We start from the raw sequence: 27,996 nt of genomic DNA on the forward strand, positions 1-27,996 counted from the left end.
TACGGATTGGGGATCACTTGGTTGTTAAGCAACCCGATGCGACGGTTTGAGACCACCTTCTCCTCCTAGTGGTCTACTGGTGCATATCTGTATCTATCATGTTCTCTCTTTTTTGTCTTGTTTACTTCCTACGTACCTATCATGATCGTGTAATTCTAGCTGTCTTGGTGTGCAGATTGCCGGCCATTTCTCGGAAGGATGTCCCTGAGTTTACACTTCTTTCCTTTCCCCTGTCTAGCATATCTACTGTATGTATCTTATTTGATTCTAACTTCTTTTATTGGTTCTCACCCAAGTGGATAGCGTTTTTACCGGATACGTCCATACTTTGGGTCCGTGTTTGTACGATATCGTGATCGAGAAATCTAGGGCCATGTGTTAAAGATTCAAATGTTTCTTGATTTAAGTTCATAAGTCTTATGTAGCTTAGCATCCATCTTCCGCCTTCAGGGCCAGCAAAATCTAGATAATAAGCACGATAGCAACATGTCGTACTTGGAATTAAGACTGCTTTTAACAAAACGGCATCCATGGTGTCTACACAAAGCCAGCTTCCCACACATTTTTACCGTAGACAAGACGGAAGAAATCCATTTTCCACAGATAGCCGCCGAAAACTTCATGAGGCTTCAGTACTCTATCTGCCGGAGATAGGAGCCGCCATCTCGAACAACCTTTCCCTTATCACGCATACAAAGAGCAGGTGTGTTTCGGTCTGTAAGGATTCTATGCTTAGCCACTGGCTAAATGAAATAGTCGGACTGGCCTCTAATTCGACCGTGGGAGGCTGGTTCCTCCAGAAACAACTAGTGGGCCGTTTTTCGAACTTTGCAAACCATTGTTAGGGTAGGGAAGAGTCGTACCACTGCTAGCCCGATGCTTTAGGTCAAAATCAGACGGGACTTCAGACGGTGGTGGTTTCGGGGGAAGATGAGATGGGGTTCCCCATTTCGCGATAGAATCCCTACCCCCCAAGGCTGCTCCCTGAGGCTGTACACCAGCTTGCATGGCCGGGTACGAGACCATGCCATGCTGGTTGCTTTTGCTAGGATGTCGAGCCAGAGGAGCACCGGCCGGAACAAAGGAACGAGTTTGGGGATTGAATGCGGGTCTTGTAAAACTTCCTGGCAGCGGATGCGCACTCGAATGACTCTGCACTCCTGGATTCATTGGCTGACCCGGGTATTGGGTATAAGGATACGATGTCGGATTGAATGTCTGCGACTGATAGTTCGGCCAGGGCATTGGCGGTTGGTTCCGATGTGTGGGTTGTTGATAGCCTCCATGATAAGGCGGGGAAGACCAACCGGGAGGTGTATGCTGGAACTGCATAGAATTGGGAATGGGGTAACTGTTCATTGCTGGCGACGGTTTGGCTGCAGTCACTGCAGGTGATTGGTTGAAGGTGGCATATCCGGAATAGGGGGATTGTTGAGGCATAGCACCGTTCTGCCACGGGCCGCTTGTAGCCATCTGGGGGGATACAGGCATGGGATATTGAGGCGTGGAGTTCATGGGAGTAGAGAACATGCCACCATTCTGACCGCTATGAACGTAACTCGTGCCCGGAGGAGACACTCCAGGCCCTACCATACAAGGCTGGCCGTGAAATGAGGGATCGTTCATGGTCATATTATACGGAAGTGATCCTTGAGTATAATGCATCCCAGGGTAGTAGGCGTTGAACTGGGAGCGGACTTCGAAGCTGTCATCATGGGGAGTCTTCTGTCTCTGCGTCTTCTTACGTCCACTTGTTGAACTCGAACGCGACATATTAGTACCTAGATCACCACTCGCATTCTCTGAAGATTTGGACTCTGGGAAATCTCGGAATATCCGCTCTCTGACTTCATGGTACTTCGCTTCTCGTTCCTCCCGGGTCAATGCCATTCTGTCTTTGGCTGGTGTAGCACCGGCCGAAGAGCTGCCACGGTCCCCATCATTTCCACTGTCACCAGCTTCTGACCCTGTTTTAGATGGGATGCCGGAGCTGGCCGCTATGCTTCCTTCAGTGTAAGGCCGCTCTCCATCTGTGCGGCGCATAATCTTCATCGCAGGCATAGCAGGGGGTGGCGTGCTGTTTGTGGAAGCATGCAAGACAGAAAGAGGAGTAGGCCTGCAATAAAGTTAACACTATATGTCAGTCTTTTTTCCCTTTGGTTGACGTGTTTCCGGCTCAATCATTCATGGTATGTACCAAGAAGAGAAGAAAAACTTACAGCCGACAGAAAGGTGTCCTATGAAGTCGGACGGATGTAACATTGTTATCCACAAAATGGGTCAAATGGTAATAATCACCCAGTTTATGGGCTAGGAGTCGACCAAAGGCATTGGATGGTGGTAGTTCCAAAGATTGCTCTCTGCAACGAAACGTTAGGTAAGACAGTTACGAAAAGTTCCAAGCGTGTCACAGGTAGACTTACTTAGAACTTTGAATAAAGTGTCGGACTTTTTCTTCTAGTTGCAAAATTAAGAGACGATCCTTTGGAGATTTCATCGCCTCCAGGAGTTTCTCATCCGGCTCCAGGGGAAATGGATGCATTGGTATCGGCTGGCTCCCTGGAAAACCGTCCGGGGTTGGGACAACAAAATTATTAGAGACAGATTCTGGCATGACGGCGCCATTGGCTCTCTGATTTCCGTCGAAGATAGGTCCCATGTTGTGTAAGGTTGCTCGAGCTCTCTGTATATCTCTGAAACCACGAGCACCGGACTCAGAGCCCGTCAACGAATTGGGTGCGCCAGAAGCTGCGCCAGAAGCTGCGCCAGAAAGACTCTCTTCTTCATCAACGGCTTGGACACTGGCACTATCATCGGGTCGTAGGGAGTCCTTCTCGTCCATTGCGAAAGTAGTAACCGACGCCATGCTCTTCGAGTCAAAACTCGTGGGCTTCGTTGAGGAGTTCGACAGGTGTGTGCGATCATCTTCGAAAGAAGCCTCTCGTTTTAGAGACCCGGTGTCTCGACCTTCAGAAAAGCCGGGGCTCTCTTGGCCCTTTTTTTCCAAGTGTACGTCGTCCATCGCTCCCGATAGACTATCGACATTTCGATTGACGGGACTGGTCTCACAGAAGACCTTGTCCGAGCTTTCCTGGCTCGTGGGGACATCTTTGGGGCCTTGTGATTCGGTACATGTTGGTTCCTCGGCTGACTGTAAACCATTCTTTTCATCAGATGCGACAAGATCTTCCGAGTTCGGTGGGCGCATAGCAGCAATCTTATGCGCAAGTCAGAAGGATGGAGCCATCATTTACATTGCGATAGTCTATTCGTACAAATGAACATACCTTTGCAAAAGAGAGACGATGTTCGCCTCCTGTAGATCCTTTCGATGCCATGACTTCGCCAAACCCCCAGGAATAATTCGAAATTCGCTTGTTGACTTCTCTTCTTTTGGCGTGACAAACGAGCAGGTAAGGATGAATTCGAAGAATGAGACAAAACCTGAGAGGAGAAATTGCAGTCTGAACTGGACAGAATACAAGTTTTCACAAGGACGAATCCGAGATTCGAAGCTATAAAAAGCCACTCAAAAATCCCACTTCACACAAGCCCAAAAAGAACGACCGCATATCTTTGAAAAACGTAATTCGCCATAGGGAAAAAACCGCTTGGAGTCAGGACCAGTGAGTACACGATGAGCCGTGTGTTGCAAGCAATCAGGATAGGGCGAAGGCCAGTAGCGGATCGAATGGTAAAAAGATCGGAGGCACTAGGGACGTAGATAGATGCGAAGTGGAGAGACAGGCCTAACAAAGTCGGATCATGGCTTTTCTTTCGAATCGTGAACTTCTCGTGAAAGGAAGCAATAAAGCTCCTCCCAATCTGAAAGAAAACGAGCGAGTCCCTGCCGAGATGGAGGGAATCGAGCCGGCCAGACAGCTCTGCTTTCGTTGATGTGGTCGGTGGTCTAGTGGATCAATGGTGGTGGCTTTTTTTTTTTGGGTCTTTTTCGTTTGGGCTGAGAAGGAGCGAACCGTGAAGGGCGCTTGCCGGCGGTGAGCCGCGCGCTTAGACTAGCCCACTCGTTTGCCTGAACAGCCGCGGAGGGGATTTGATATATAGGCGGATCGCACAGGATTTAGAGAAGCTTGCAGCGATTCATGGTCATCTAGACCTTAAATGAGCCCTTAGGCCACATACGTCTATATTTTACTGCCCTAGATGAACCGCTATCGCAACGCCCCGGGCGTACGGGGTCCTTCAAAGGCAACCGCTACCACCTTGTGTCAAAAATGCCTGAAACGAGATATGTCCCCTGTATTCTGGCCATCTGAATGTCCCTAGCTAACTTGTTAGCACGGCACTATAGCTATGAGTGTACAGTGTCTGCCCAGGAGCGGCCCTATGCATCCCGCCCCTCTCGTACACAGCAACTGCTAAATCCGAATTTGAGGCCACAGCTTTCAACAGAGGTCCCGAATGACCTCCTGCGCACGTAAGTTTATTCATGTTATATATGTATAGTATTTAGTAAAGTGTTTAATATGTCTATAGAAAAGGCTTGGCTGATGAGCTGTTGACTAAACGGGAGGAAGAGCGTGGTCGTAAGAGAGACTTGGATGAATTCGATCCCCTCGAGACCGAAGGACAAACGTCAAAAGAGCTCGATCAGTATCGTCACATTCTACAAACTCTGTATCTACAATATCCACAAGTCGCTCACGTTCCGAGTCCCCGCCTCGTCATTCAGGCTACACTGCACCAAGTGGCCGTGAGCGGACTTCGTCAACGCCCTCTCGTCCCTCAAGGTCAAGAAAGAGGAGATACAGTGACTCGTCATCCGGCTACACAGGCTCTTCTCAGTCGTCAGAAAAAGGGACTCGTTCACAGTCGCGCGACTGGCCGGATGATAGGAATACTAGACGAAGGCACCGAGTATCCAGTCCAGGGCAACGTGGCCGCGCGACGAACGTATCCCGGGACGGAGGTCGCAGAGGACGAAGTCGGAGTTGGAGTGTAGACCAAAGTCGCATTGCAAGAGACAGGCACTCCGCCACGACAGCTACTGTGAGTGACGACCACAAGTATTCAAAAGACTCAACAAGAGGTCATGTGAACCTGTGGGATAATTCACGCCATCATCAAAACCAAGCACATGGTAGAGGGGGTGGACGCGAGCAAAATGGTGCTCCATCTCAGCCTCGAAGAGATCGAAGCCTTAGTCCTTACAGCAAGCGTCTTGCTCTGACTCAAGCTATGAATTTGGGTCAATGATTGTTAGATATTTATTCGAAATCTGGGGAAGGGACAAAGGTAAAATATATCAAAGGGCGGGGTGATCAGGAAAGCGAGATTTTGGTGGGGGGGGTAAGGGGTTCAAGTATTTTCCTTCAAGTTTTGCCTGCGAGTGTACTCCGTACAGCACAAGAGGACGGCTGGAAGTAATATTATAGACATGATGCTGTATTATATTAGTTTAATTTGTTTTAGTGTATCAAAGTTGATGTCCATGATTTAACTGCAATGTATGTATCCTTAACGCCTTTTTGATGTACACCCGGATCCCGATTCTGAGCGCCTTAAAAACAAAACAAGCAACATAGATAAGGATAAGACCAAATCATAACAGCGCCCATACCTCCCCTAGGGTATCAAAATCATGACATTTAATTCTCGCTATCCTTCTCATCTTCTTCCTCCCTCTCGCGGACATGGATTCCCTCCACTAACATTTCACCTTCGATGCCCACTTCCTCTCCCTGCCCATCTCCCCTGGAATTCGTGCTTTTGGCCTTGGCTGCACGTTGCACATTTTCCATCCGTTGACGAACAAGTCTTGCAATTGCATTTTGTGTCCTCACGTTGAGGGTATTAATTTTCTCATTAAGATCCCGTTTGAGATCCCAGTTGGGCTTCTTGGGCTGTAGCTTGAATAGATCGATCGGCTGGTCCCCCCTCGTCATCCTTTTTCGCCTGCTCTGCCGTTGCTTTCGCTATTTCGGCGGCTTGTGCTTCCAACGTAGCCTGTCCGTCGAGTGGGGATTGATCGAAACCCAACTTTGGGCCACGGGTCTCCGCGTCATAATTCCTTCCCGAGAGATATTTTGTTGCGACCTCATCGAAGGTATCCTCCTTCATCTCATCTTGAGCTTGAGCTTCTGCCTGGGGCTCTGATTCTGGCTTCTTCCGTTTCAACGATGCAAGCTTCGCAAGACGAGCTTTGCGCTCTGCCGCTGCCGCATCGAGCGAGGCATGGGTGGAGGCCATAATTGTGAGTAGGTAAAATGGGAGGCCGTCAAGAGTAATACAAGAGTACTAGATAATAGGCAATATTTGAACCCCAGAATGGGAGTGCTTGCGACACGAAACAAAATCCGGATGTAGTGATGCTCTGCGGAATTAATTTCTCTTGCTGGTATCGGAAGTGGTGCGCCACAGTCCGGCCGGGGGCACCAGCCACAGCCATGCCGGAAGAAAATGGGCTTTTTGGATCGATAAGCTGCTACAGTGAAAAGTTACTTAGCCCATCACCCTTCGCCATCCCATTACTGCGCTGTCCTCGTCCTTACCCTATTATATCCTGTTCTAATGTACGACATCAAGAAATCCTGAATGTCAGCTTGTCCGCATCATCTCCTGCGTTCTCGCTTCAACGCTGGTCTGCCATCCTGTTTTCCGCGGCATAGTCTGCGTCTAGGGCGTCAGGATTGCAGGAAGACGAAAACTTCAACTGCGCGGAATATTGCCAATTATGCGCAAAATTCTAGCACAACGCCTTTGGGCGATACTCGCTTAGCCGAAAATAGTTGGACACCTTGCGCCGCATCACGCCCCCCTGGTGTAAAGAGTAAGGTTCAACATGAGGATGTGTCTAATCCTGAAGCCTTCTCTGACGGATACGCGTGGGACAATTCAATGTATTCCGGGTCGTCAGATTCTCAAAGCACAGTTTCGTCGACCAACGAAAAACACGAAGCCCGTGCCGAGGAAGATACACCGTCCTTTCGCCAACGAGATGACCAAGCTCCGTTTTTCAAAACATACAGTCTCCTCGAAAGTGGTGCGACCTCTCTCGTTCGCTATAATGACCTCGTCTTTCATAACGGGGAAGTTAAACAGAGACGGAAAGTGGTAAGCCGGGAGTCTGTTGAATGGGAGGGGAGGATAAGGTCGAATTGTCTGTTGCTGGATGGACAAGAGCTCCTTAAATGGAAACTCTGCTGCTCCGAATTATACAAGGCGAATTTCTATAAAAGGAACATTAAAAGTGATATTTTACCGCACCTGGATCTGCGTGACGATGACTTGGATCTTCTCGAGAAAATCTCAACAGACTGTCAAGGCAGTTTTCGTGAAGCCTGGGAAGAGCTAGGGAAAATTGAGAAAGCGGACCACTGGAAGAGATTGTCCCTATGGTTGCTACACAACTCCCCTGAATTAGCTTGGGAGTTTCTCCTCGTTACGTGCCAGAGTGCGCACAAGCCAGTGTTCTTGATGGTGGCTAATTCCGTGATCTTCTTGGATGCTTTCTATTCCGATAAGCTAAAGCGTCGGGAAATACCAGGTCATACATACCGATCAGTCATTGAAACGTGCTTAGATCCAACACTGTGGCCCGTTGTTTTCTTGCCTCAGAAAGGTGTGCGGCTCTATATCCAGAGAGCCGACCGGCACAAAGTATATCAGGCTTATAACATTGTGCACGAACGCGGTTCGGACATCAAAGCTGAGACCTGGCTCTGTTTTATGCACCGGTTTACAGAACTGGGTGATGTTGACAAGGCATTGGAGGCACTTGCACAGGTTCAGCAGTTGAAACGACGCGATTTTACACTGGATTCTGTAGCAGTCATGCGTCACTGCTGCAAATTACTGCTGCTAGACTCTGTTCGGGATGATTCCAAAGGACGCAACTTTCGCATTCTCCCGAAGCTCCTCGAAATGGGAGTGCGGCCAGACCGGGACATGATGAATATTGTTCTCGCTAATGCTTTCAAGACCGGAGACCCGCAATTGGGATATGACATGTTGACTTACATGAAAAACCAAGGCATAGAACCGGATTCGTACACTTATCTCACCCTTCTCAATGATGCTGTTGTTCGTGGCGATCGGGAGCGTGTGGATTTATTGACGCAGGAGATTCGGCCCGTGGAAGAGTTCCAGAAAAACCCATGGATAGCGAGCAAGCTGCTCCATGCGCATTTTACCTTCACGGCGAAACATATTGACGCAGACGTCGACCCCAACACGATATTCTACTCCATGCTGGACATGTATAACCAATTATACGACCTAACTCCTCTAAAAGAGCTCACCATCATTCCCCCACAGTATGCTCCTCTGATACGAGGCGACAATTCTCCCCCATCCGTTGTGGCTCTGTACATTATTATCGCGACCTACCTCCGATGCCAGAACAATGTGTCCAACGCGCAGCGCGTCTATACCAAGTTTAAGTCGCTCGTGGCGCAGGGACATAAAACCATAGCCCCTCTCCAAGTTACGGACCATGTCTATAATGAGTTCCTAGTGGCTTTCCGGGACGATCCCCGCGGGCTGCGACCGGCTGTACGACTGGTGGAGGATATGCTGCAAGCTTCTAATGACCTACTCGACAGTGGCCGGGACAGTCTGGTTATTGTTCCTGCAAAGCCAACCGTCCGAACGTGGACCCTTTTACTTGCCACGTTCATCTACAGCCGACAACCGCTTGCGGCAGAAAAAGTGAAAGATATGATGGCCAAGCACCAGGTCGAGTATAACGTCATTACCTGGAACGTTATAATCAGTGGCTACGCCAATGCACAGAACATCCCTGAGGTTGCCAAAACTATAAAAGCCATGGAAAAGCAAGGGTTTGCTATCGACGAGTGGACTATGAAGAGCCTCCGCTACCTCCGGGATCCGGAACGCCTGTGGGTGGCACTCGAAGAGCTGGACAAAGGGCCCGAACCTCGAATTGACCTCCCAGAGCCGGAAACAGCATCCCCTCTTGTACTGGATGAGAACGAGGCGATGGAAAACGAACGACAGCTCGATCAAGGTCTGCAGCGTCTCAGCCGTCGTACCTAACTTAAGCTATGACCCAACTATGAGATACCCTTTCCCAGTTTTCCCCTCCTTTCTCCCCCTCTTATTTGGAGCATGGATTTAGAATACCTTGGGGTTTCAATAGAGTATGGATGTACTGATAGATACCACACCATGGGCGCAATGTAAGATATCACTTGACGTATGTACAAAGCATATATAACTCATACCAAAAATTTGAGACGACAAAAAGAGGAAAGACAACCCTATGCCATAGGTGATGCCCAAATCAACATGAAGTCTGCAGTAACGCCCATTGCCTGGTAAAACCATGAAGTCATGAAAGAAAGGGTGAGAAGCAAGTCAAAGGGTATAAATCAGCCACCGAAGAAGATCGAGACCTGCGAGAGTATCACTGTTAGTCAACCCATTCTTGATGGACCATCGGAACGTTGATTCTACTCACGGCCATCAACACGCAGCAGATACTGATGTATGGGCTGAGTCGTTCCCCGATTCGAGCACATTTCCAAAATATCCCGAAGAAGCTGAGAATAACAGATTAGCAACCAGCTGATCTCACACCTGAGATATAGTAAACAAGGGAGACAAAACCTACCCATGTCGATTGCGGTCCATAAACCCGGGCAACATAGAATGAACATAGGTGCTCGTGCAGATGATGAGCAAGATAACTAAGAGGAGGGATTGAAAATTGAACAAAGCTGACTGCAGTATATTTATTGGTCAGAATTCAATTTCATTCTTTCATAACAACCATATCATTGGAAGCATGGGGACTGCTAGCAGGTGATTCCTAGACTCTTCACTCACCATCTTGGTTGTTTACCATGCCAAGCCTTACAGACTGAGTTGATTCCTCTACTCCTTCACTTGTACTCTTTGAGACTATACCCCAAAACACCCACTTGTGCTATTTGCAGGATAAGCAACAAATCGATATTTAGCTGAATATGGCCAGCTTTCCATCCCACCGAATCTCGACTCTCATTCTGCCGCCATGCTTCCTCTCACCGCCCACGGGAGCTCTACGGCACCGCCTTTCACCCAACAATGCTAGAGCTTCGTCTCCAACGACTGGATCATCGTCACTGCTGCCCGGTCACACTCCTGGACCATCGGTCTCCAGGAATCCATACTGACTAACCAGATAACCCAGTTCTGGCCATGTGTCGAGGCATCTTGCTCCTCCGTGACCGTTCAACCCCCAAGAAACTGTCTTGATCCGCACCGGCTATCATCGCGCCTTTAAACCCAAGACCGCCGCGACTGAAGAAGAACATTCTCGCTCGGACGCAGCCTCGAGCAAGAAAAAGAAGAATCCCTCCACCATGGCTGAACCCAGGGCTCGAGTTGCCCGTCACAAGGGCCAGATGAACTTTCCCTCTGAACGTGAGTGATTCCGACTACGGAATACGAATCGATTCGCTAACCAGGTCAACTTCTATAGTTCGTCTTCTACTTCTTGCCTACGGCGATCCGAGTCCTCATCCGTCTTTTCCTGCGGAGCCTCTCCCCGAAACGGTCCGCGTACTCGATGAGATCGTGACCGATTTTGTTCTTGAGATGTGCCATGGCGCAGCCCAGTATGCCAGCTACTCGCGCCGTCAGAAGATCAAGGTCGATGATTTTCGGTTTGCACTGCGTCGTGATCCCAACAAACTGGGTCGTGTTCAGGAACTGTTGCGGATGGAACGTGAACTCAAGGAGGCGCGGAAGGCCTTCGATCAGAATGATGATCAGGTGGGCAATCTGAAAGATGCTGGGAAAAAGGGTCTCGAGGAAACCGTGGACAGTGCGGATGGTAAGAAGGGCAAGGGTAAGGGTAAGAGAGGTCCTAGACGCGATTCGGATGCTACGGAGGATGCTATTTCGAAGAAAAGAAAGGTCACTGTTTGATCAGACTGTTTCCCCCTCTTCTTTTCATCCTTCCTTTTTCCTTTTCTGTCCTACTACATACGGCGTTTCTGGATGACCGAACATAATGGCTTTCATACATAGACATTCCACTATCTGCATGGGGGCGTTGATCAAGGATGATGCACCAATACGGTATAATTTTATGAAATCAGTGGCTAATTTGAATTCTCTGAAACATAAATTCCACTGCGACTGTAAACATTTTTAGCATATGTATGTCCATTCATCATGACTTGCACGCCACTGTCGAAGATGCGACTTCGTAATCATCGAATCTACACATCAGAAAGCAACGACCTTCTCACATCAAAACCCCATTATCAGCTTATCCCGAGGACCACTCCATTCATCTCTCTCCTTTTGTTTTTTCCCAACCATTCTGAACAAAGCCAGATTGACTTGACTCCCATACGCCGTACTCTTGTTTTGTTTTTGTTTTTGGTTCCGTCCTTTAGATTGAAATGCTCCAGTAACCAAAAATAGAGGGAAAACACAGAGAAAAGCCGTGGGAGTGTAAAGTAAATAGGAGCAGAAATTGACAGAATGCTTTTTTCGGTTCTTCTTCCATATAATGAGATAACCCCTGGATAAAATAGGACCCCAGACATGTATCAAAAAGATAATGGGTAGAGGAAACAACAGCGAGGAGCGAGAAAAGACACAAAAACGAACAATGCGAAAAGCGAAAAACGGATAGGACTATCAAGATGTGCATCGAGATGTGCAAAAAGAAGAGAACATATCTAAACTATTTCTCTTTCCCATTCTTCTTACGCACGAGCCTCTTCAACACCACGTTCTTGGTTCCGCTGTTGTCCTCCACGGCCTCCTTTGCCGCCTCGTTGGCCGCGCTGACCAGATTCGGCATTGGCAGATTCTCCACCCAGAGTAAGCTGGGCGGTTGCTAGCCGGTTGGATAGCTCCATCTGTGTACGGATGGTGTTGGCTAGGTAGGACACAACCAGGACATCCTGGATGTGGTTGTTGCTGGAGAATCGAGTTAGTAAAAGAAACGGAGTTATACCATAATTAACAGGATGGGGAAAAGAAGGGAAAACATACAAGTCACGCTCGATATCCACCGCATCGACCTTGGGAGCCAAAGCGAGAGTGTTGAGAAGGAACTGGCCCAGAGCCGTGGAAGCAGGAGCCTCCTCATCAATAACCGACTCGACGTACCGGGAGACCCGGTCAATCATGCTCAAAACCTCCTCAATTGCGCGCTCAAGAGCCTCGATGTCAGTGAAGATGTTGGTCGTGCGCTCCTCCGTATCGCGGGCAGCGGACACCGCCTCCAGACCACTCCTTTCCGCCTCACCGTACCGGATCTCGTAAGGAACGGGGATGAAAGCAGCACTGTCGGCAGCTCTCTCAGCGGTGACACCCACGGGCGCGGAGATGTAGGCCCGGGTTTCGATATCCTTTCCAGCCTCGGTGGACACTGTCAGGTGGACAGCGGGGTGAGGCCATGTGCCATCACCCTGGCCGCTGTAGAAGTTCTGGATCAAAGCGGAGAAGGTGTTCAACTCAGACGAAGTGGCGTACCACCCGACGAGAACTTCCTTGGGGTTGGCCTTGAGATGTAACGCCAGCATCTGCTTCTGGTATTCCATATCGACCTCGACCTGATCCGTCGTCTCGGTATGTCCGACCGCAAAGGTGCTGCGAATTTCCACCTCAGTACCATCCTCCGACCTGGTTCCTAGAAGGGTTCCGATGACACGTTCCTGATCGGCATTGCGACGAAGAGAATGATCGAGGATCGAGAACAGGGCCTACCGCCACCCGTTAGTTACCCTAATTGTCTAAACCCCTTTCCTCCATCGGAGTCGCCCTCCTCTCGCACACATACCTGAGGTTGAATGACTACATTCAGAGGGGCGGTCGTCGGTGCAGACCCCACTGCCACGGGGCCCAAAGGACGAGCCAGATGAACGAAAGAATCGGATTCAGTCATGATGAGGGGACGGTGAGAAGGAGAATCTGGTAGATAGGTTCGGGGAGTCTTTCGCGCTGGTGGGGACTCCTTGTCGTGGTGGAGAGTGCGCAGGATGAATCGTCACTCGTTTTCTTTTCTTTCTGTTTCTATTTTTCGTCTTCAATTCTTTCTGCCACCAACTTCTCGGTGGCGGAGGTTCGGCGAGGCTCAAATTGTGTGTGCGCAACGGGAATTTCGCGCTAAGATAAGATAAGCTGCCCAGCAGAAAAAAATCAAGAAATAATTCCCAAAATCCCTCGACCACCACGTATATCTACGCATCCGAATTAGATTTCTTACTCATGGCCCCTCCTCGAAACAGAGGCTTCAAAGGTCGGGGCAAGGTCCCTGTGACCAATGCAAGAAGACGAGATGGCTTCTCGTCCTCCCGACTAGACGAGATACAGTGAGCATTATTGACCTTTATCTCTCACGGGTCAGTCCGACTAACCGGTTGGTCACTTAGGTCGGAAGAATGCTCTTCGGGGAGAGAAGAATCTACTATAGAAGAGATAGATGATGGAATGGACTACGAGGAACTTGTCGATGGAGGGTCATCAGACAGCGAAGAAGATGACCACGAGGATCAGGAATCCGGGCGTCCCTATACGGAATTGCTCCAACTACTCAATACTAGCTCGGACAGCAAAGGGCCAGCCCGGAAAAAGAGAAAGGTCGAGGAAAAAGCCAATGAAGCGGAACGCGACGCTGAGATGTTCCCCCGTGGCGGAGGGGATGACGAGTCGCTTGCAGACGTGGATCTAGAGCAGCGAGAATCCGAGGATGAGGAGGATGAGGAGGATGAGGGCTTGGAAGAAGTGGACATCGATGAACCCGAAGGAGGCGATGAGGACGATGGTAGTAAAAATTCCTACATTGATCCTGGTGCTCCGGCTCGTACTGACATCGCATAGACAATGATCCGTTCGAAACGCATTTTACAACTCCACCGGAAGATGAATTATCTAAGAAGATCCAGGCTGCGAAGGAAAACCAGTGGCGGACCGTCAAAAAAGAACTTCCAGAAGGGTTGAAATTGGTGCAAGCGGTGCCGGACATCGGAAATGACGTCCCTTTGCACCTGGCCATGAAGAACGTTGGCAATGTGAAGGTAAGCACCCTTTCTAATGGTCCTCTAGACGAATGAGAACAGCACTTCTCACACATTCATACGTACAAAAACAGCTCAAGAAGAAGCTCAGTGGACCCGCTACGGAGCACATCCGGGAAATCAGCGGACATGCTCAGCATCTTGCTCCGTATATCTTCAATTACCAGGATGTCTTGTATGGTGCCAGAACCACGTCTAACACAGTTGCTATGCGGGATCTTTTGGCCGTCCATGCGGCCAATCATGTGTTGAAGACGCGGGATCGCGTGCTCAAAAACAATGCTCGCATTGCGAAAGAACCGGATGCCGACCTCGATGTACGGGATCAAGGCTTCACCAGGCCCAAGGTGCTCTACCTGCTGCCGACCCGACAAGCATGCGTGCGTGCGGTGGAGGCGATCGCCCGATTCTACCAACCCGAGCAGCAAGAAAATAAGAAACGGTTCCTCGATACCTTTTCTGCAGACGATGACGAGGGCTGGGAGAACAAACCGGACGATTTTCGAGAGCTCTTTGGAGGGAACGATGACGATATGTTCCGACTGGGTCTGAAGTTCACTCGCAAGACCATCAAATTCTTTGCGCAGTTCTACACCTCCGATCTCATCCTGGCTAGTCCCCTGGGTCTGCGCACCATCATGGATCAAGCTGAGTAGGTCCCCCACAAAAAAAGTTAAACAAGGGTGTTTCGGGGAAGAACGCTGACACTCTTCCAGCGCCAAAAAACGAGATCACGACTTCTTGTCGTCCATCGAGGTCGTGATCGTCGACCACACCGATGCCCTGTTGATGCAGAACTGGGGCCATGTCGATTACATCTTCCAACACCTGAACCTGCAGCCCAAGGAGGCGCACGGATGTGACTTCAGCCGGGTTCGCACATGGTACCTGGACAACAACGCACGCTACCTGCGACAGCTGATCATGTTAACGTCCTTCGTGACGCCGGAGATCAACTCGGTCTTCTCGTCGCAGATGCGCAATGTAGCCGGCAAGATCAAATTGACGCCCGTGTACGCGGGAGCAATCTCAGAAGCAACCATGATGCCCATGGCAGTCAAGCAGACCTTCTCGCGGCTCGACTGTCTCTCGCCGGCTAAAGACCCGGATGCGCGATTCAAGCACTTCACGACGACGGTGCTGTCGTCACTCGTGCGCAACATCACCTCGAGTCGTGGCAAAAACGGCGGCGGCACCCTGATCTTCATCCCGTCGTACCTGGATTTCGTACGCATCCGGAACCACTTCGCCACGTCGACGCAGACCAGTAATATCTCGTTTGGGGCCATCTCCGAATATACGGATGCTCGCGACGTCAGCAGAGCGCGCACGCATTTTATGACCGGGCGACACTCCGTACTCCTCTACACGGAGCGATTCCATCATTTCCGTCGGTACCAGATCCGTGGTGTCAAGCGGGTGATCATGTACGGGCTGCCAGAGAACCCGACGTTCTGGGGCGAAATGGTCGCGATGCTGGGACTGGGTCCGGCCGGGGTGGTCGAGGCCACCGGCGAAGGAGGCGTGCGGGCACTGTTCTCCAAATGGGATGCGTTGAAGCTGGAGCGGATTGTAGGTACGAAGAGAGTTGGTAACATGTTGCGAGAGAGGGGGGGGGATACCTTTACCTTTGTGTAATTGGATGTTATATCCATTTCTCTATACCCGTACATGTCATATTATATCATATCATATCACTATCAATTTCACTAATAATATCAATCAATATCCAAGACTGTACCCGCAGATCATCCGACGGCGCTCAGCGCCACAAGCGCAGGAAGTCTTCACATTCATTGCATTTCTTTATTTTTCTTTTTTACTTCTATCTGAATTCTCTGTATTTTTTCTTTCTTTCTTTCTTTCTTTCTTTGCTTTTTCTTTTTTCAATTTTTTGCCCCCTCAGCTGAGTGTCTATAGTTAAGGGATCCCTTGGCTTAGATTAGTCATGGTGCTCGGAGAAAAATCCGTAATTAGATTAAACTAAATAACTTGGTGTAGGTGAAGTTTCTTCACATTATGATGCTTTCCTAAATAGACAGTCCTCTACATGTGATATATATATATATATATGTGTGTGTGTATGTTGATAGAGAGGGGGATCTACATATAAGAAAGAAAGTGTGTATATTGTTGTGTCTACCATGTCTTCTCCCTCCAAGGATGTCCATCCCCATCAGCAGTCAGCTTCGGATGTCACTTACGATACGAATCCCCCCTCCTTATTTTCAAGATTTGGCTGGATGACATCTCGACGGACGGATCCCGATGACGTGCGAAGACCTTTTCTGGGGTCGACAGCACCCTCCTCGCCGTGGTGGCAACGCACGCAAAAATCCGCCCGCGAGGCCTGGGCTCGGGGCAAAGGAATGATTCTGGTGCTGCTGTCGCAGTTCTTTGGATCGTCCATGAATGTGATGACGAAAACGCTGGAGATGGAGGGAAATAATGGACGGGGTTTCACTCCGTTTCAGGTACGTATTTTATGGACTGGCAGGTTCTACAGGTGGATCAACAGACGTACTTACAGGGATCAGATCCTCTTCGCTCGCATGTCCATCACAGTGGTGGCGAGCTATCTCTACATGTGGTACGCCCAGGTACCGCATCCCTTCGGTACCCGATCTGAGCTCGGATTGCTGCTGCTGCGCGCTACAGGGGGGTTTTTCGGGGTTTACGGACTGTACTACTCGGTGCAGTACTTACCGCTGTCGGAAGCCACAGTACTGACGTTCCTGGCGCCCATCCTGAGTTGCTACGCCTGTTCGTTCTTCATCCCGCATGAAAGCTTCACGATTAAGCAGCAGCTGGCTGCGTTGATGTCGCTGGCGGGCGTGGTCTTGATCGCGCGGCCGTTCTCCCACTCTGACGAGGAGTCGGCCGACACAACCCACCGGACGCTGGCAATCATCATGGCTTTGGTCGGGGTGCTTGGCGCGTCGTGCGCATACTCCGCCATCCGGATGATTGGTCCACGATGCCATCCCCTGGTATCGGTGACGTATTTCTCGCTCGTCACGACGGTGGTGTCGCTCGTAGCCATGCTGGTGATCCCCTCGGTGCCGCTGGAGTTGCCAGGCACTGCGTTGGAATGGACCTTGCTGACCGGATTGGGTGTGTGTGGCTTTCTGCTCCAGTTTCTGCTTACGGCCGGGTTATCGTACGTGCCGCCACCACCGCGCCGGAAGGAGAAACAGGTCAACAGTCTGTATGGGAGTGACGATAATGGTCAATCGGATGACGAGAGTGCACCGCGGCCATCGTCGTCGGGATCCCGGGCCACATTCATGCTGTATACGCAGATGCTATTTGCGGTTTTCTACGACCGAGTGGTCTGGGGGAGCTCGTTGTCGGCGGTGAGCTGGGTGGGATCGGGACTCATCCTAGTCAGCGCCATGTACGTAGCGATGGCGCGGGAGAGCCGACCCGACCGAGAGTCTTGCGCCGGAGAGGCAGACGAGCCGATCGAGGGGAGTCAGGATGCAGACAGCGATGCAGAGCGACGTCATGGAGGAGGAATGCTGGGGAGAAAGGCGGGGAAAACAACGCATGAAGCGGCGGACGCGGCAGGCGGTCGGACGATCTGAGGGAATTACCAGGATTTGGCTGCAGCCTGGTGCAGAAGTAAGGTTGCCAGACTCAGAGCTAGGAGGATTGTGCTCCGGATGTCATCATAGACGGGGATTGTACTTAATGATAATGAAGAAACGAGTATGGGTGAGATGATCTGGGTGAGAATACTCCGTAGATGGACGAGAGATACTACAAGATAGATACTGTAGATACTAAATAAGACGGAGCAATTATCCCGTGACAAGTACCAGATGCCTGAAGAATGCGACATCCTGAATGGACCCCAAAGCGGTATAGAGCACCCCACTGCCGACGGGTGATTGGCAACAGTGACGTCACAGGGTTGCAGTTTCCGCCGAAAAGACCCGAAAAAGGCAGAGGCGGATGCTCCCGAGAATGGCCGGCCACCAATGGGAGGGGCGGCAGTGGAGCTTCCCCGGAAGACAGTCGCCCATCCGTCAGTGGCGAGGTCTTAATTGTGAATAGCCTCAGCCATCAATCGCTCAGACTATGGGAGGGTCGCAGTATAAGAAGGTCCACCTTCTCCGGATCTTCGTCTCCCCACTGGGTCCAAAAGATTAAAAAACTAAAAAAGAGACTATACAAAATATAAAAATACAAATAAAAACGAAATGCGTCACTTCGATGCCTGGTTGCTCCGCGATCCCTACTCCATCTTCCACTACTATCCCACCGGTCGACGATGGCAAGAGACCGTCCGTGATCTGATTCAGGAACGCAAAATCTGTTCTCCCTGTCTGGACCCGCCGTATTCCTCCACTACCACCCCCATCGAGCCGTGTGCGCTTCCCATGGCCTCGCAGTCCGACTGCGGCCTCCTCAGCCGACTGCCCCCTGAGATCCGTCTGATGATCTACGGCTACGTCTTCGGTGACGAGGCCGTCCATCTGGTGCAGGTCAAGAACAAGATCCGTCACGTCCGCTGTCGTCATCCCGTCTCCTCGGTTGACCAGAACCGTCGCTGTTGCCCTTCCACTCCGGCCCACTGGCGTCAGGAGAGTAATAAGAATCATAATAATAATCAACAACTTCATCATCACAGCGCCATGCTGTACCCGCACACCCACGCCGACCTGCCCTCTGCACTGAGTAACTCGTCGCTGGCGCTGCTGCGCTGCTGTCGTGCCATCTACGCCGAGGCCGCCGACATCCTGTACGCCAACGTCGTCTTCGACGTTGACGACCTGCACACCTTCATTGCCTTCTCGCGGACCGTGGGGACAGACCGGCTGCGCTCCATCCGTCGTCTCACCGTGCAATGGTCTCCCGTTTGGCAGCCCATGGCCGGCCACGAGCAGCCCTCGTCCATCTTCGCCCACACCCATAACGACCGACTCTGGTCGCTCTTCTGGTCGCGCGTGGCCGCTCTGCGCGGTCTTGAGGAACTCCATCTCAGTGTCGATCTGGGTCGGTTCTCTGGCACCCCCGCCGGTGGCCTTATCGCCGGGAAACAGCGACTACGTCTGGCCATCGACGAGCCCTGGGTAGCCCCCATGTTGTGCGTCCGTGGTCTGCAGTCCTTCGAGTTGGGTATCACCGCCCGCTGTGACACTTACGCCAAGCGTGTGCTGGAGGGCGATTTGGTTCGCGACGCTGTCACTCTGCGCGATCATCTCCGTGCCATCCTCTGCTCGCCCCCGGGGTCAGTCCCATCCATCCCCGGTGTTCAGCTGCAATTGAAGCGTCCCTGTGGAATCGACGAGTTGAATGAGACCGTCAGGCCAACGGTGCGTCCTCGTCTGGCTATCACTGCTGCTTAATCATTCTTGTTCCTCTTCCGACCTTCTTTCTCTCATGATTTCTTGCTCCGATTACCTTAAAAAAAAGCGATTTTCTGTGCTAGAGATACCCCCTTTGTGCTTTCATTTGATTTCGTTTCGTCTCTTCTCTTCGAATGCCCAGTTGGACTTTTTGAATGCCCTGGTTGATCTCGACATGTTGCGTTGCATGAAGTGCATGCTGTTTAGACTAGAGGTGCTACCATAGACTTGATGAATGTCCATCCCATAAACGCCAGTCCATTATGTCGAGTCCCTTCTACCTATTCAACCCGGTTAGACAATCTATGAACATCTAATCAACAGTGGGGAGGGCCCAAATTTGCCTCCAATTTCGCCCCTTCCTCCGATCCCAGGCAAAACCAATAGCGACGGCCATAGTTGGAAAACATGAACTGAAAGATCCAAACCCAATCACATGCACATCCCTCTCCCTGTGGTTCAAGTAGGCCAAATAATTATGTCGAGAAGATCCAATAATAATACCAATAAGAAAGGAAGTATGAGCTCGCGGGGAGAGGGGGGAGATGTTTAAAAAATTAACAAAAGAAAAGCACGTTTCCACCCAATACATCTCATGAATCTATCGGATGCATACCAAAATTTTTTTTTTTTTTTCTCTTCAATTTTTTTTTTCCCGGTCTGCTCAAATCTACTCCTCTTCCCAGTAGACCATGTGCTGACATGCCAGGACGATCGTTGTGCTCCTCTTGTCCTAACTTACATCAAGTCAGCAAGTCCAGAGACATCTGTCCTGTGATTTATCCCACTATGAGGTGAAACTCGATCCGATAGATATATGAGAGGCTCGTATAGGTGCAAACGAAAAAAGTAGGAATTAAGGAAAAGAAAGGAAAGGGGGGAGGGGACAAAGAGAAAACCAAAATTACGCAGAATGAATTCTCGCATTAGCAGGTGTAGAGCTGCCAGCAAAATGACCATTACTCCGCTCTTGTTCAGATTCCTGATCCTCCTCGCTGACTGGAGAGTGAGCCCGACTTTCTACGAGGGACCGACGACTGCGCATCTATATCACCGTCAGCTTTGTGAACCTTTCCTTCTCCTTGGGACCCAGGGACACTCACCCATGCTCTTACTCCCCCAATCAATCCCAAGCTGTAGCCGGTGGCAAAGTCTTCATTGCGTCCGCCTCCTACAGGACTATCAGGACGGCCCAACGTCTCCACCCGAGAGAGATGAGTCTTGGTGCCCCCAGTTGGACTGACCAGACCACTTCGAGATCCGCCAAAGTCCACACTGTTCCTCGCGCTGGGCGCCGGGCTGCTGGGCCGACTGTTCTGCCAGAGCTGCCGTAATTCTCGCCCTAATTCTTGGCCGGTGGTCGACCAGTTCGTGCGAATACTGTCCCGAATCTCGGCGACGTGGCGCTTGATTTCGAGCTCATTCTTTTTAAGCCATGACACGTTAAGCTCCTGTCGAGAAGCGCCCCGCTTGAACTGACGCGAAATGTATTGGTCATAGTCGCGAACCACCCTGCAATTAGTCAGTTCTCAGCCGCTCTTTGCAATGATGAAATCAATTGGTGCTGACCTTGTGATGATGCCGGTAGTGCTGACACCTTCGGTTCGCTGGGTAACCAGGAACTTTCCTTGGGACTTGATCGGAGCATAGATATCATCGCCCTCGGCAGCGCCGTACGGCAGGTCATCATGTGCGACATAGTCAATCTGGTGCTGCTCGATAAATTCCGGAGTCACAATCCAGGGACAGTTGGGGATCACTTCATCCACCCATTTGCAGTGTCGGACACTCTCCGCGCGCTCCGTGCCGCTCAACACCGTCAGACCCTTCCGCTGATGAGTCTCCTCGTCGCCAGTAACCCCAACCATCAGATGCACGTCTGGGAAAGCCTTCTTTGCCTGCTCGAGCTGACGCATGTGACTAATGGGGGAGATGTGTTAGCAGAGATCAAAGCTGATCTATGGCAACCGGCGACAAAGCTTACCCCATATGGAACAGATCAAAAACGCCATCGGCATAGACCCGAACCGGGCGTCCCGTGGGAGGGGGGTTCGTCTTGTATCCCACTGGATCCTGCAACCCAGCCTTTTCAGGCGGCCCCAAGTTCTGCCGGGTCTTTATCTGCAACCCGGGCCGGCCCTTGCTTCGACTCTCAATGTCACTACTAGCGACAGTGGTCTCGGACGGCTCGCCCGGATCCTCCTTGCCGATTTCTGACAGCTCCTCGGCTGCAGAACCATTGATCGGACCGTGGTCAATTGAGCTCTTTCGGGCCCGTTTGGACGGCGGAACGGTCGCAGACGTTACGTCAATGGGAGCGGATATCTTGTGCTTGCTTGGAGATGAAGTGAGAGGACCGGTCGACTCATCACCCTCTTCCCCAGATGCATCGCGAGATGAAGGTTGTAGGAATTCAGCGGGAGTTGGTTTGGTGGCATTGGCCGGTAGATGTTGGGAAGCACTGCGCTTGCGTTTGCCCGCAGACGACGGAGAGGACATGGTGGCTGACCGAGGGAGCACAGCTCGACTTCTGTCGGGAATGGGGAGAAAAAATAGGAGATGGAGGGCGGACGAAAGGCCAGATGGCGAAAGACGCGTTGATGGATCGAAAGGGCAGAGTAAGGGGAAATGAGATACGGCGGGAGGGTCCAGTCGAGGAAGCAGCAGGTTGGACAGACTGAAAACACGCGACCGACGATGATCTCGAGTTCCGAGGCCACTAACCAAGTACTGTACAAGATGGAAAGGGGACCACCGTTCAAATTAGAGGACACTAAGGCGAAAAGAGGCGAAACTCGCGTTGGTTCACCAAGGAAGAGGATGCTACGGAGTAGATTTTCCACGTCGCGTCAAAGCCCCCAAAAAAGGAGACGCAATCACAAAAAAAAAAAAAAAAAGTTGTAGTTACGGTGTATTCCTGAGGCCGTGAAACATGGCGTATGGAAATGTCATAGCCTGTTCTGGTGGGCCCATGAACCGTACCATCTGACGTTCCGTACGGTATTGGCGAACCCACGAGGAAGGTCACTTAGTAGGTTTCACTGCTCCGCACATCCTCCATTGACAGAGCTCAGCGGTCCCTTTACCACCCTACTATCCCCTTGGCTGGCGATACGTGCCTTTTTTAGCGCCAGTTTTCTGCCGCTTCGCATTGACCACCTATACTAATACCACGCACAATGAACCTATGCACACCATTAATTCTTGTTGACTATCTCTTTATGATGATGGAAATCTAACTAACATGACCGTATATCCTTCCTACATAAAGGCACACCACAGATTTTACAGCTAAATGTAGTCTTCTGCTTGCACCAGTAGCATCTCTTTTGAGATGGAATTCGAATAGCCTCATGTGCTTCACCTGTCTCCAGTTCACTTATCCTCTCTAACTCTCTAGTTCTTTTCCCAGTAACCGCTTCCTGGAGGCCTAATTGGAATAGTTCTTTGTAAAGATCCTTCCGAAACTCCAGATGAGTAACTGTCTTTATTCCCCGGGATTGGCGAATGATATTGCCTATAAGATAAGCATTAATAATCGCCACATCTAGTAACCAAAAAAATATAGGCCACCATGAGCGAAGCATTTTTTGATAAGTCTCATAGCTTTCCCGGAGTTGGTTTGCACGATCAACACCTCCTATATGGAAGTTATAATTATTAAACACACGGGGAATAGGTAGTTCCTTGACTGGCTCTCCATTAAATGGCTCTCGGGCAATCTTTGCACTAGTAGATGTCTTTGCTGGTCGTTTGCGAAGGCGAGGGATCCAATCAGATGGCCTGTGTACAGTATGTGTAGTTGTCATGCCAGTAACTATATTATTGTCTTGCCATGCAAGACAAAGAATATTCTGGACCCCAGGTTCAATACCTGCAGGCACGGCATATAATGTATTCCATGGCTGAGATTTCTTGGACTCTTTGAATAGTCGAAGGACCTTTGGGAATAGTTGTTTAGAAGCCTTTGGACGTGTTGTTCCACATGCACCAATGCCAAGTTCTCGGAGGCGATGAAAAAGCGGTATTGAAGTAAAGTAATTGTCCATATAAACTGTATATTTATGCTTTTTCTTTGGTAACCCTTCCTGGACCAGTTGAAGCACCATTGAACCAGTCATAGTAAGATCTTCCTGCTTTTTAACCTCTACCATTGATTTATGCCGGCTTGCCCAAATCCAGTGTAGGATATAACCTTGGTCTGCAATTGCAAAAAGCTTAAACCCCTGCTTAATTGGCTTATCAGGCATTTTAAATGTGTGTGTAGAGCGCCCAAAGCCACGGATCATAACTTCATCCACAGAGACTGCATGTGATGGTTCCCAGTATTGTAGGCAGGCAGAACGTATACTAGAAGCAAATGGTTCTAGCTTATACCACCACATTTGATGAGGCTTTAAACCAAGCCTTATAGCCTCCTGCACAGCTGCATCAGGATTGGGATCAGCAACATGAAAAAAGCGCTTGATTTGTTGAAAGCGCTTTAATGACATAAATCGCCGTGGCATATGAATAGGCTCCTCTGAAGTCTGCCAGTAATCCTCATCTCTAGGAGATACATGAACCCCCATATAAACAAGAATGCCAAGAAAAATCATAATATCTGCAGGAGTAGTATCATGCCATGTACGCCCGGTTTCTCCTGCTTCCTTTATCCGCGCATATATATTTGTATTGGTTGATAATACCGCCAGTGACTCTTTTGAGGTAAAGAGGGAGAATAAGCTGTATGCACTTGAGATATTAATATCTGGTGGAATATGTGCAGAAGCATAAAAAGGCTTTTCTATATTAAGCGGTTCAAATTCAACATCAGTATAAGGAGGGATTTCATGAAGCATCTGAGCAAGATTTAGCTTCACATCTTCCCTTTTAGGCAAAGGAGTAGGGGAAGGGGAACGAGAAGGTGATGCAGATGATGGAACAATAAAAGAACTATGCAATAAGGGTTCCTCTGCCTCCTCTTTCATTGGATAACCCCATTGGTCCATAGTAGGGAGGAATGTAAGGAATCCAGAGGATGAAGCAGACCATGTAGGGGGCTACGCGTGAAATGCTTTGTGACGCGCTGAGGGACGTGCGTACTCATAACTAAGAATCTTCTTATGTCATCAGGCGGTGATAATATAAACCAATAAGAATGCTTCAATAATTTACCGCTAAAAAAGGCACGTATCGCCAGCCAAGGGGATACCATTGCCCACTCGCAGTCCCTGACACTTACTGGATTCGGCAAAGCGTTCCCCAACAGGATAGGATTACCTAATCACACTGTTCTCGGTCTCTCTATCCATACCTACTCCTTACAGCGGACCTTATTACTCCTGGACAAAGCCACATGATCATGATGAGCCCATTATCTATATCTGTACGTGATGGGAATAGGGACAAGATCCACTGGAAGCTCGTGTGCATAGATCACAATCCCAGAAACTCCGCTGCTCAGCTAACACGGTTCTTCATGCCATGGACGAAATACTTTCCGGATACGCCGTCATGCGTGCATTTATAGGTAGATTCGTCACTCCTCACCCCTACTCCTTACCCGGCTGTCTTACTCATGCCATCGAAGCGTCACCCCCATTAGTGAGCCGTCTCGTTGATCATATCATGGGATACCCGTAAGTAGAAAGCAGGAGCACCCAGGAGGAAGAAGACAGGCGCGAACGTGGAACGGAGAAGGGGAAAAAATGGAAAGAGAATCATAGAGATATCAAAGTTCATCAATAGCGGTAGGTTTGTGCGGTATCTTGTGGGAAGACATGAAACAAGGCGTACTCTCGTGAGGTCTGCCGCTCGCGGCTTCGAAGACAAAACTAAAAGAAAAGATAAGACAACCCCTCCTATCTTTAAGGCGAAAGATCCCCAGTCAATCCATCCGGTTCGATATGGAACAAAGATCACTTGGCCAGCTGAGTCCGGTTGCCGCTGCTTAGCTCCGCCTTATTCACTACCATCGGAAGTTGATCAGAGAAGAAATAAGAAACATGGGAAGGGGGGCGTTAGATAGAAAAAGAAAAGAAATAAGGTAGAATACGGAGACAGAGCGCTTAGGGGAGAAAGGGCTGGGAGAAGAAAAGAAAAGAGGTCGCAGGGACGGCAACGGTCATCAAATCACAAGAATCGTTTTCAAAAGCCAAAAAAAAAAAAAAAAAAAAAAAAAAAAAAAAAAAAAAAAAAAAAAAAAAAAAACAATTGCTAAAATCCCATCATAACTACGAAGTCGTAGATTGTTCCGTGCTTTCCGAGCTGCCACCGGAAGCGCTCTTCGCGGCGGTTGAGGGGGTCTCAGATATACTGGCAGATGCCTCATCAGACTTGGGGGCGTCGGCCCTAGACTGCGGCCCCGGGGTTCCTTCACGTTCCTTTCTAGCCGAATCGGGAGATTCATGCTGTGCCTGACGGGGCAAATCCCGGTCTTCCTCAGTCTGGTCAAAGAGCTCCTCGTCGTTCTGTTCAGGGATTAATTCTGTGCCGTCGCCTAAGAGAATTATGCGACCAGAACGCACGCTAAAGCCACGGGCACGATCATTATCCACCTCATAGTCATCCGGGTTCTCTTCGAACTGATTACGGATACCGGGGCCACGGAATTCAGCTGCGTCCCCGTTAAGTCAGTAGGGGTTGGAGGCCGCGGATTCCTCAAGAGACTTGCCGTATTCGGGCGGAGCACAAGGGCCGTCACCATTGGCCACCCTCTCAGCGATCTGATTGTACCACTCCTCCTTGGTTCTACCGTTCAGGAGTCCAATGATGGTCATGGTCATGTTGTCGCAACCCACACCGCCGGTTTCGCTGTTCGAAGCCAAGCAGTTGTCCATCATGTTTTCACAGATCCGGTAAAGGTCTTGTTTCGCTGCAATACCACGGCGAACGAATTCGACCACAGCCTGAGAGGTCTGGCAGTCCCAGATGCCTACCAACGTGGGGTTAGCGCGGGAATAGCTGTGACGGCGAACATTTCACGTACCGTCACAAGCAATGACTAGGAATTCATCATCGTCACTAAGTTCGTGGACCGTCACATCTGGGTATGCGGTTACAATCTGCTGTTCAGGCGACAGCTCGGGGCTCTTCTTAAATTCGAAATCACCAATGGCTCGCGAAAGGGCTAGGTTGCCATTCACACGGCCAAAATCGACAAAGCCACCTGCAGCGCTGATACGGGCCTTCTCGCCTACAATCAGGTTCATCAGTATCACCAGGTCATTAAGATGACGACAACAGGACCGAGTCACCAACCTTCATTCTGCGGCTTGTGATCAAACGAAAGGGGTTTCGCGCGACCCTTGACACCTAGGACCGATCGTGAATCACCAGCATTGGCCTTGTATCCAGTTAGACATGGCGAGACTGCGGTCCAGTTCGTGTTCAATTCCTCGGACTGGCCCAGTGGAGAGGGAGACATACAACCCAGATTTTGTGCTTTGAGATTATACTAACCGCCGCCGTACAGCCGGAAACCTCCTCCTCATATTTCGGATCTGGCCACGTCAGCGAGAGGGAAAACGACAAGAGGGGAGAAGATAAAATCTCCCATGTCATTTACGAACCTTCCAAGATAGCCCGGTCGGTAGCCAAGAAGCCGTCCTTTAAGGCTTGTTCGATATCGCCCTTTGCGAACGAATCCTGCTTCGCGACAATCTTGTGCAGGTTCTCCCCCGCAAACAAAGCCACTTTGTCCCCACCATGCCCATCATATACACCAAAGAAAGCGAGACGTTTATCGGGTTCGGAGGGTGTGTCCTTAGGAGTTGTATATTTCGCATAGAGGTCTAGGACGGCAGCATGGGCATCCTCCATGCTGATCCGCCAGCCTTGCATGGCGGAGACCCCATACACACAGCATTCATCTTCGCCTTCAGAGGAAGTCTAGAAATTTGACCTGAGTTAGCGATCGTGTGAATGCCAATGGTGACTAGTCATCCGTCATGGGGGCGGCTGCGGGAAATTTTCTTCCACTTATGAAGGACCCCGCAGGAGAAAACCACCACGTTGTGACGCCGCTCAATACCGCAAGGAAGGGATATAACATGGCCTGGGGTGGGCTACAGATGGGGATGACAAAACATTGAAGCAGAATACAGAACAAAAAATCTCAAGAAAGATAGGGTGTCGCTGAGAAACATGGTAGAGGCGTTCGGCAGGCTGCACAGGGAAGGAATGGAATTGCGTAAGGACAGTGTGGGGAGAGAGGGGAGGTGAAAGACAAGTCAATCAATCTCAATTTTTTGAACTGTAATTTTCACTCACCTTCTCGACGACTGGCTCTGACAAAGTTTGACCCATTATTGCAAGTAATCACAAGGAACTGTCAGGGGGGGACTGTGGCCAAAAAAAAAAACACGCAAGCACACAGACACAAAGGATCTAGGAGGGAAGGTTAAGGCGGTCTCTTTTGGGGGAAAAAGGGAAAGGGAAGTGGGAGAGAAAGACAAATGGAGGAGAGAATCAGGTGAGCGAGGGTAAGGGCAGAATCACTGGGCGGCGTGCGGGAAAGGGAAAGCACTTTTTTTCTGGTAAGGCAGGCAGAAAGGCAGAAGAGGAGGAAAAAAAAAAAAAAAAAAAAGAACTACTCTAGAAGCTAAAGATGTTCAAAAGTTTTAGAAGATCTAATTATTTAGATTTATATGATA

The 27,996-nt window shown here is 50.0% G+C and overlaps 10 protein-coding genes across 10 annotated transcripts; 5 read left to right on the forward strand and 5 right to left on the reverse strand.

Annotated features, from left to right (window-relative positions):
• Window positions 1–768: 768 nt before the first annotated feature.
• ATNIH1004_001101 (putative R3H domain protein) lies at window positions 769–3,338 on the reverse strand (the record flags this gene model as incomplete). Its single annotated transcript, XM_033565801.1, has 4 exons — window positions 769–2,116; window positions 2,220–2,360; window positions 2,424–3,217; window positions 3,288–3,338. 4 exons carry the CDS (start codon window positions 3,336–3,338, stop codon window positions 769–771), a joined length of 2,334 nt encoding a protein of 777 aa, XP_033431558.1.
• Window positions 3,339–4,164: 826 nt separating this feature from the next.
• Window positions 4,165–4,963, forward strand: ATNIH1004_001102 (zinc finger CCHC-type containing 10; the record flags this gene model as incomplete). Its single annotated transcript, XM_033565802.1, has 3 exons — window positions 4,165–4,253; window positions 4,313–4,438; window positions 4,498–4,963. 3 exons carry the CDS (start codon window positions 4,165–4,167, stop codon window positions 4,961–4,963), a joined length of 681 nt encoding a protein of 226 aa, XP_033431559.1.
• An 863-nt stretch (window positions 4,964–5,826) lies between these two features.
• Window positions 5,827–6,210, reverse strand: ATNIH1004_001103 (CCDC12/cwf18 family protein; the record flags this gene model as incomplete). Its single annotated transcript, XM_033565803.1, has 1 exon — window positions 5,827–6,210. The coding sequence occupies one exon, from the start codon at window positions 6,208–6,210 to the stop codon at window positions 5,827–5,829; it is 384 nt and encodes a 127-aa protein (XP_033431560.1).
• Window positions 6,211–6,858: 648 nt separating this feature from the next.
• On the forward strand, window positions 6,859–9,018 carry ATNIH1004_001104 (pentatricopeptide repeat protein; the record flags this gene model as incomplete). Its single annotated transcript, XM_033565804.1, has 1 exon — window positions 6,859–9,018. The coding sequence occupies one exon, from the start codon at window positions 6,859–6,861 to the stop codon at window positions 9,016–9,018; it is 2,160 nt and encodes a 719-aa protein (XP_033431561.1).
• Window positions 9,019–10,328: 1,310 nt separating this feature from the next.
• TAF13 (putative transcription initiation factor TFIID subunit 13) lies at window positions 10,329–10,896 on the forward strand (the record flags this gene model as incomplete). Its single annotated transcript, XM_033565805.1, has 2 exons — window positions 10,329–10,389; window positions 10,448–10,896. 2 exons carry the CDS (start codon window positions 10,329–10,331, stop codon window positions 10,894–10,896), a joined length of 510 nt encoding a protein of 169 aa, XP_033431562.1.
• Window positions 10,897–11,687: 791 nt separating this feature from the next.
• ATNIH1004_001106 (eukaryotic translation initiation factor 3 subunit F) lies at window positions 11,688–12,874 on the reverse strand (the record flags this gene model as incomplete). The annotated part of the gene is made up of 3 exons (XM_033565806.1): window positions 11,688–11,904; window positions 11,980–12,692; window positions 12,770–12,874. The coding sequence occupies 3 exons, from the start codon at window positions 12,872–12,874 to the stop codon at window positions 11,688–11,690; spliced, it is 1,035 nt and encodes a 344-aa protein (XP_033431563.1).
• A 323-nt stretch (window positions 12,875–13,197) lies between these two features.
• Window positions 13,198–17,593, forward strand: UTP25 (rRNA-binding ribosome biosynthesis protein utp25; the record flags this gene model as incomplete). Its single annotated transcript, XM_033565807.1, has 7 exons — window positions 13,198–13,301; window positions 13,362–13,753; window positions 13,810–14,006; window positions 14,081–14,658; window positions 14,723–15,578; window positions 16,169–16,480; window positions 16,544–17,593. The coding sequence occupies 7 exons, from the start codon at window positions 13,198–13,200 to the stop codon at window positions 17,591–17,593; spliced, it is 3,489 nt and encodes a 1,162-aa protein (XP_033431564.1).
• Window positions 17,594–18,211: 618 nt separating this feature from the next.
• Window positions 18,212–19,360, forward strand: ATNIH1004_001108 (uncharacterized protein; the record flags this gene model as incomplete). The annotated part of the gene is made up of 1 exon (XM_033565808.1): window positions 18,212–19,360. One exon carries the CDS (start codon window positions 18,212–18,214, stop codon window positions 19,358–19,360), a length of 1,149 nt encoding a protein of 382 aa, XP_033431565.1.
• A 904-nt stretch (window positions 19,361–20,264) lies between these two features.
• ATNIH1004_001109 (choline-phosphate cytidylyltransferase) lies at window positions 20,265–21,859 on the reverse strand (the record flags this gene model as incomplete). Its single annotated transcript, XM_033565809.1, has 4 exons — window positions 20,265–20,405; window positions 20,464–20,872; window positions 20,930–21,280; window positions 21,345–21,859. 4 exons carry the CDS (start codon window positions 21,857–21,859, stop codon window positions 20,265–20,267), a joined length of 1,416 nt encoding a protein of 471 aa, XP_033431566.1.
• Window positions 21,860–25,575: 3,716 nt separating this feature from the next.
• Window positions 25,576–27,649, reverse strand: PTC2 (PP2C family serine/threonine-protein phosphatase; the record flags this gene model as incomplete). Its single annotated transcript, XM_033565810.1, has 7 exons — window positions 25,576–25,958; window positions 26,034–26,276; window positions 26,331–26,537; window positions 26,603–26,744; window positions 26,804–26,844; window positions 26,914–27,232; window positions 27,614–27,649. 7 exons carry the CDS (start codon window positions 27,647–27,649, stop codon window positions 25,576–25,578), a joined length of 1,371 nt encoding a protein of 456 aa, XP_033431567.1.
• Between the last annotated feature and the right edge of the window lie 347 nt (window positions 27,650–27,996).

Source organism: Aspergillus tanneri (assembly GCF_003426965.1).
Source record: "Aspergillus tanneri strain NIH1004 chromosome Unknown AapTan_2_pilon_pilon_pilon, whole genome shotgun sequence".
Lineage (NCBI taxonomy): Eukaryota > Fungi > Ascomycota > Eurotiomycetes > Eurotiales > Aspergillaceae > Aspergillus > Aspergillus tanneri.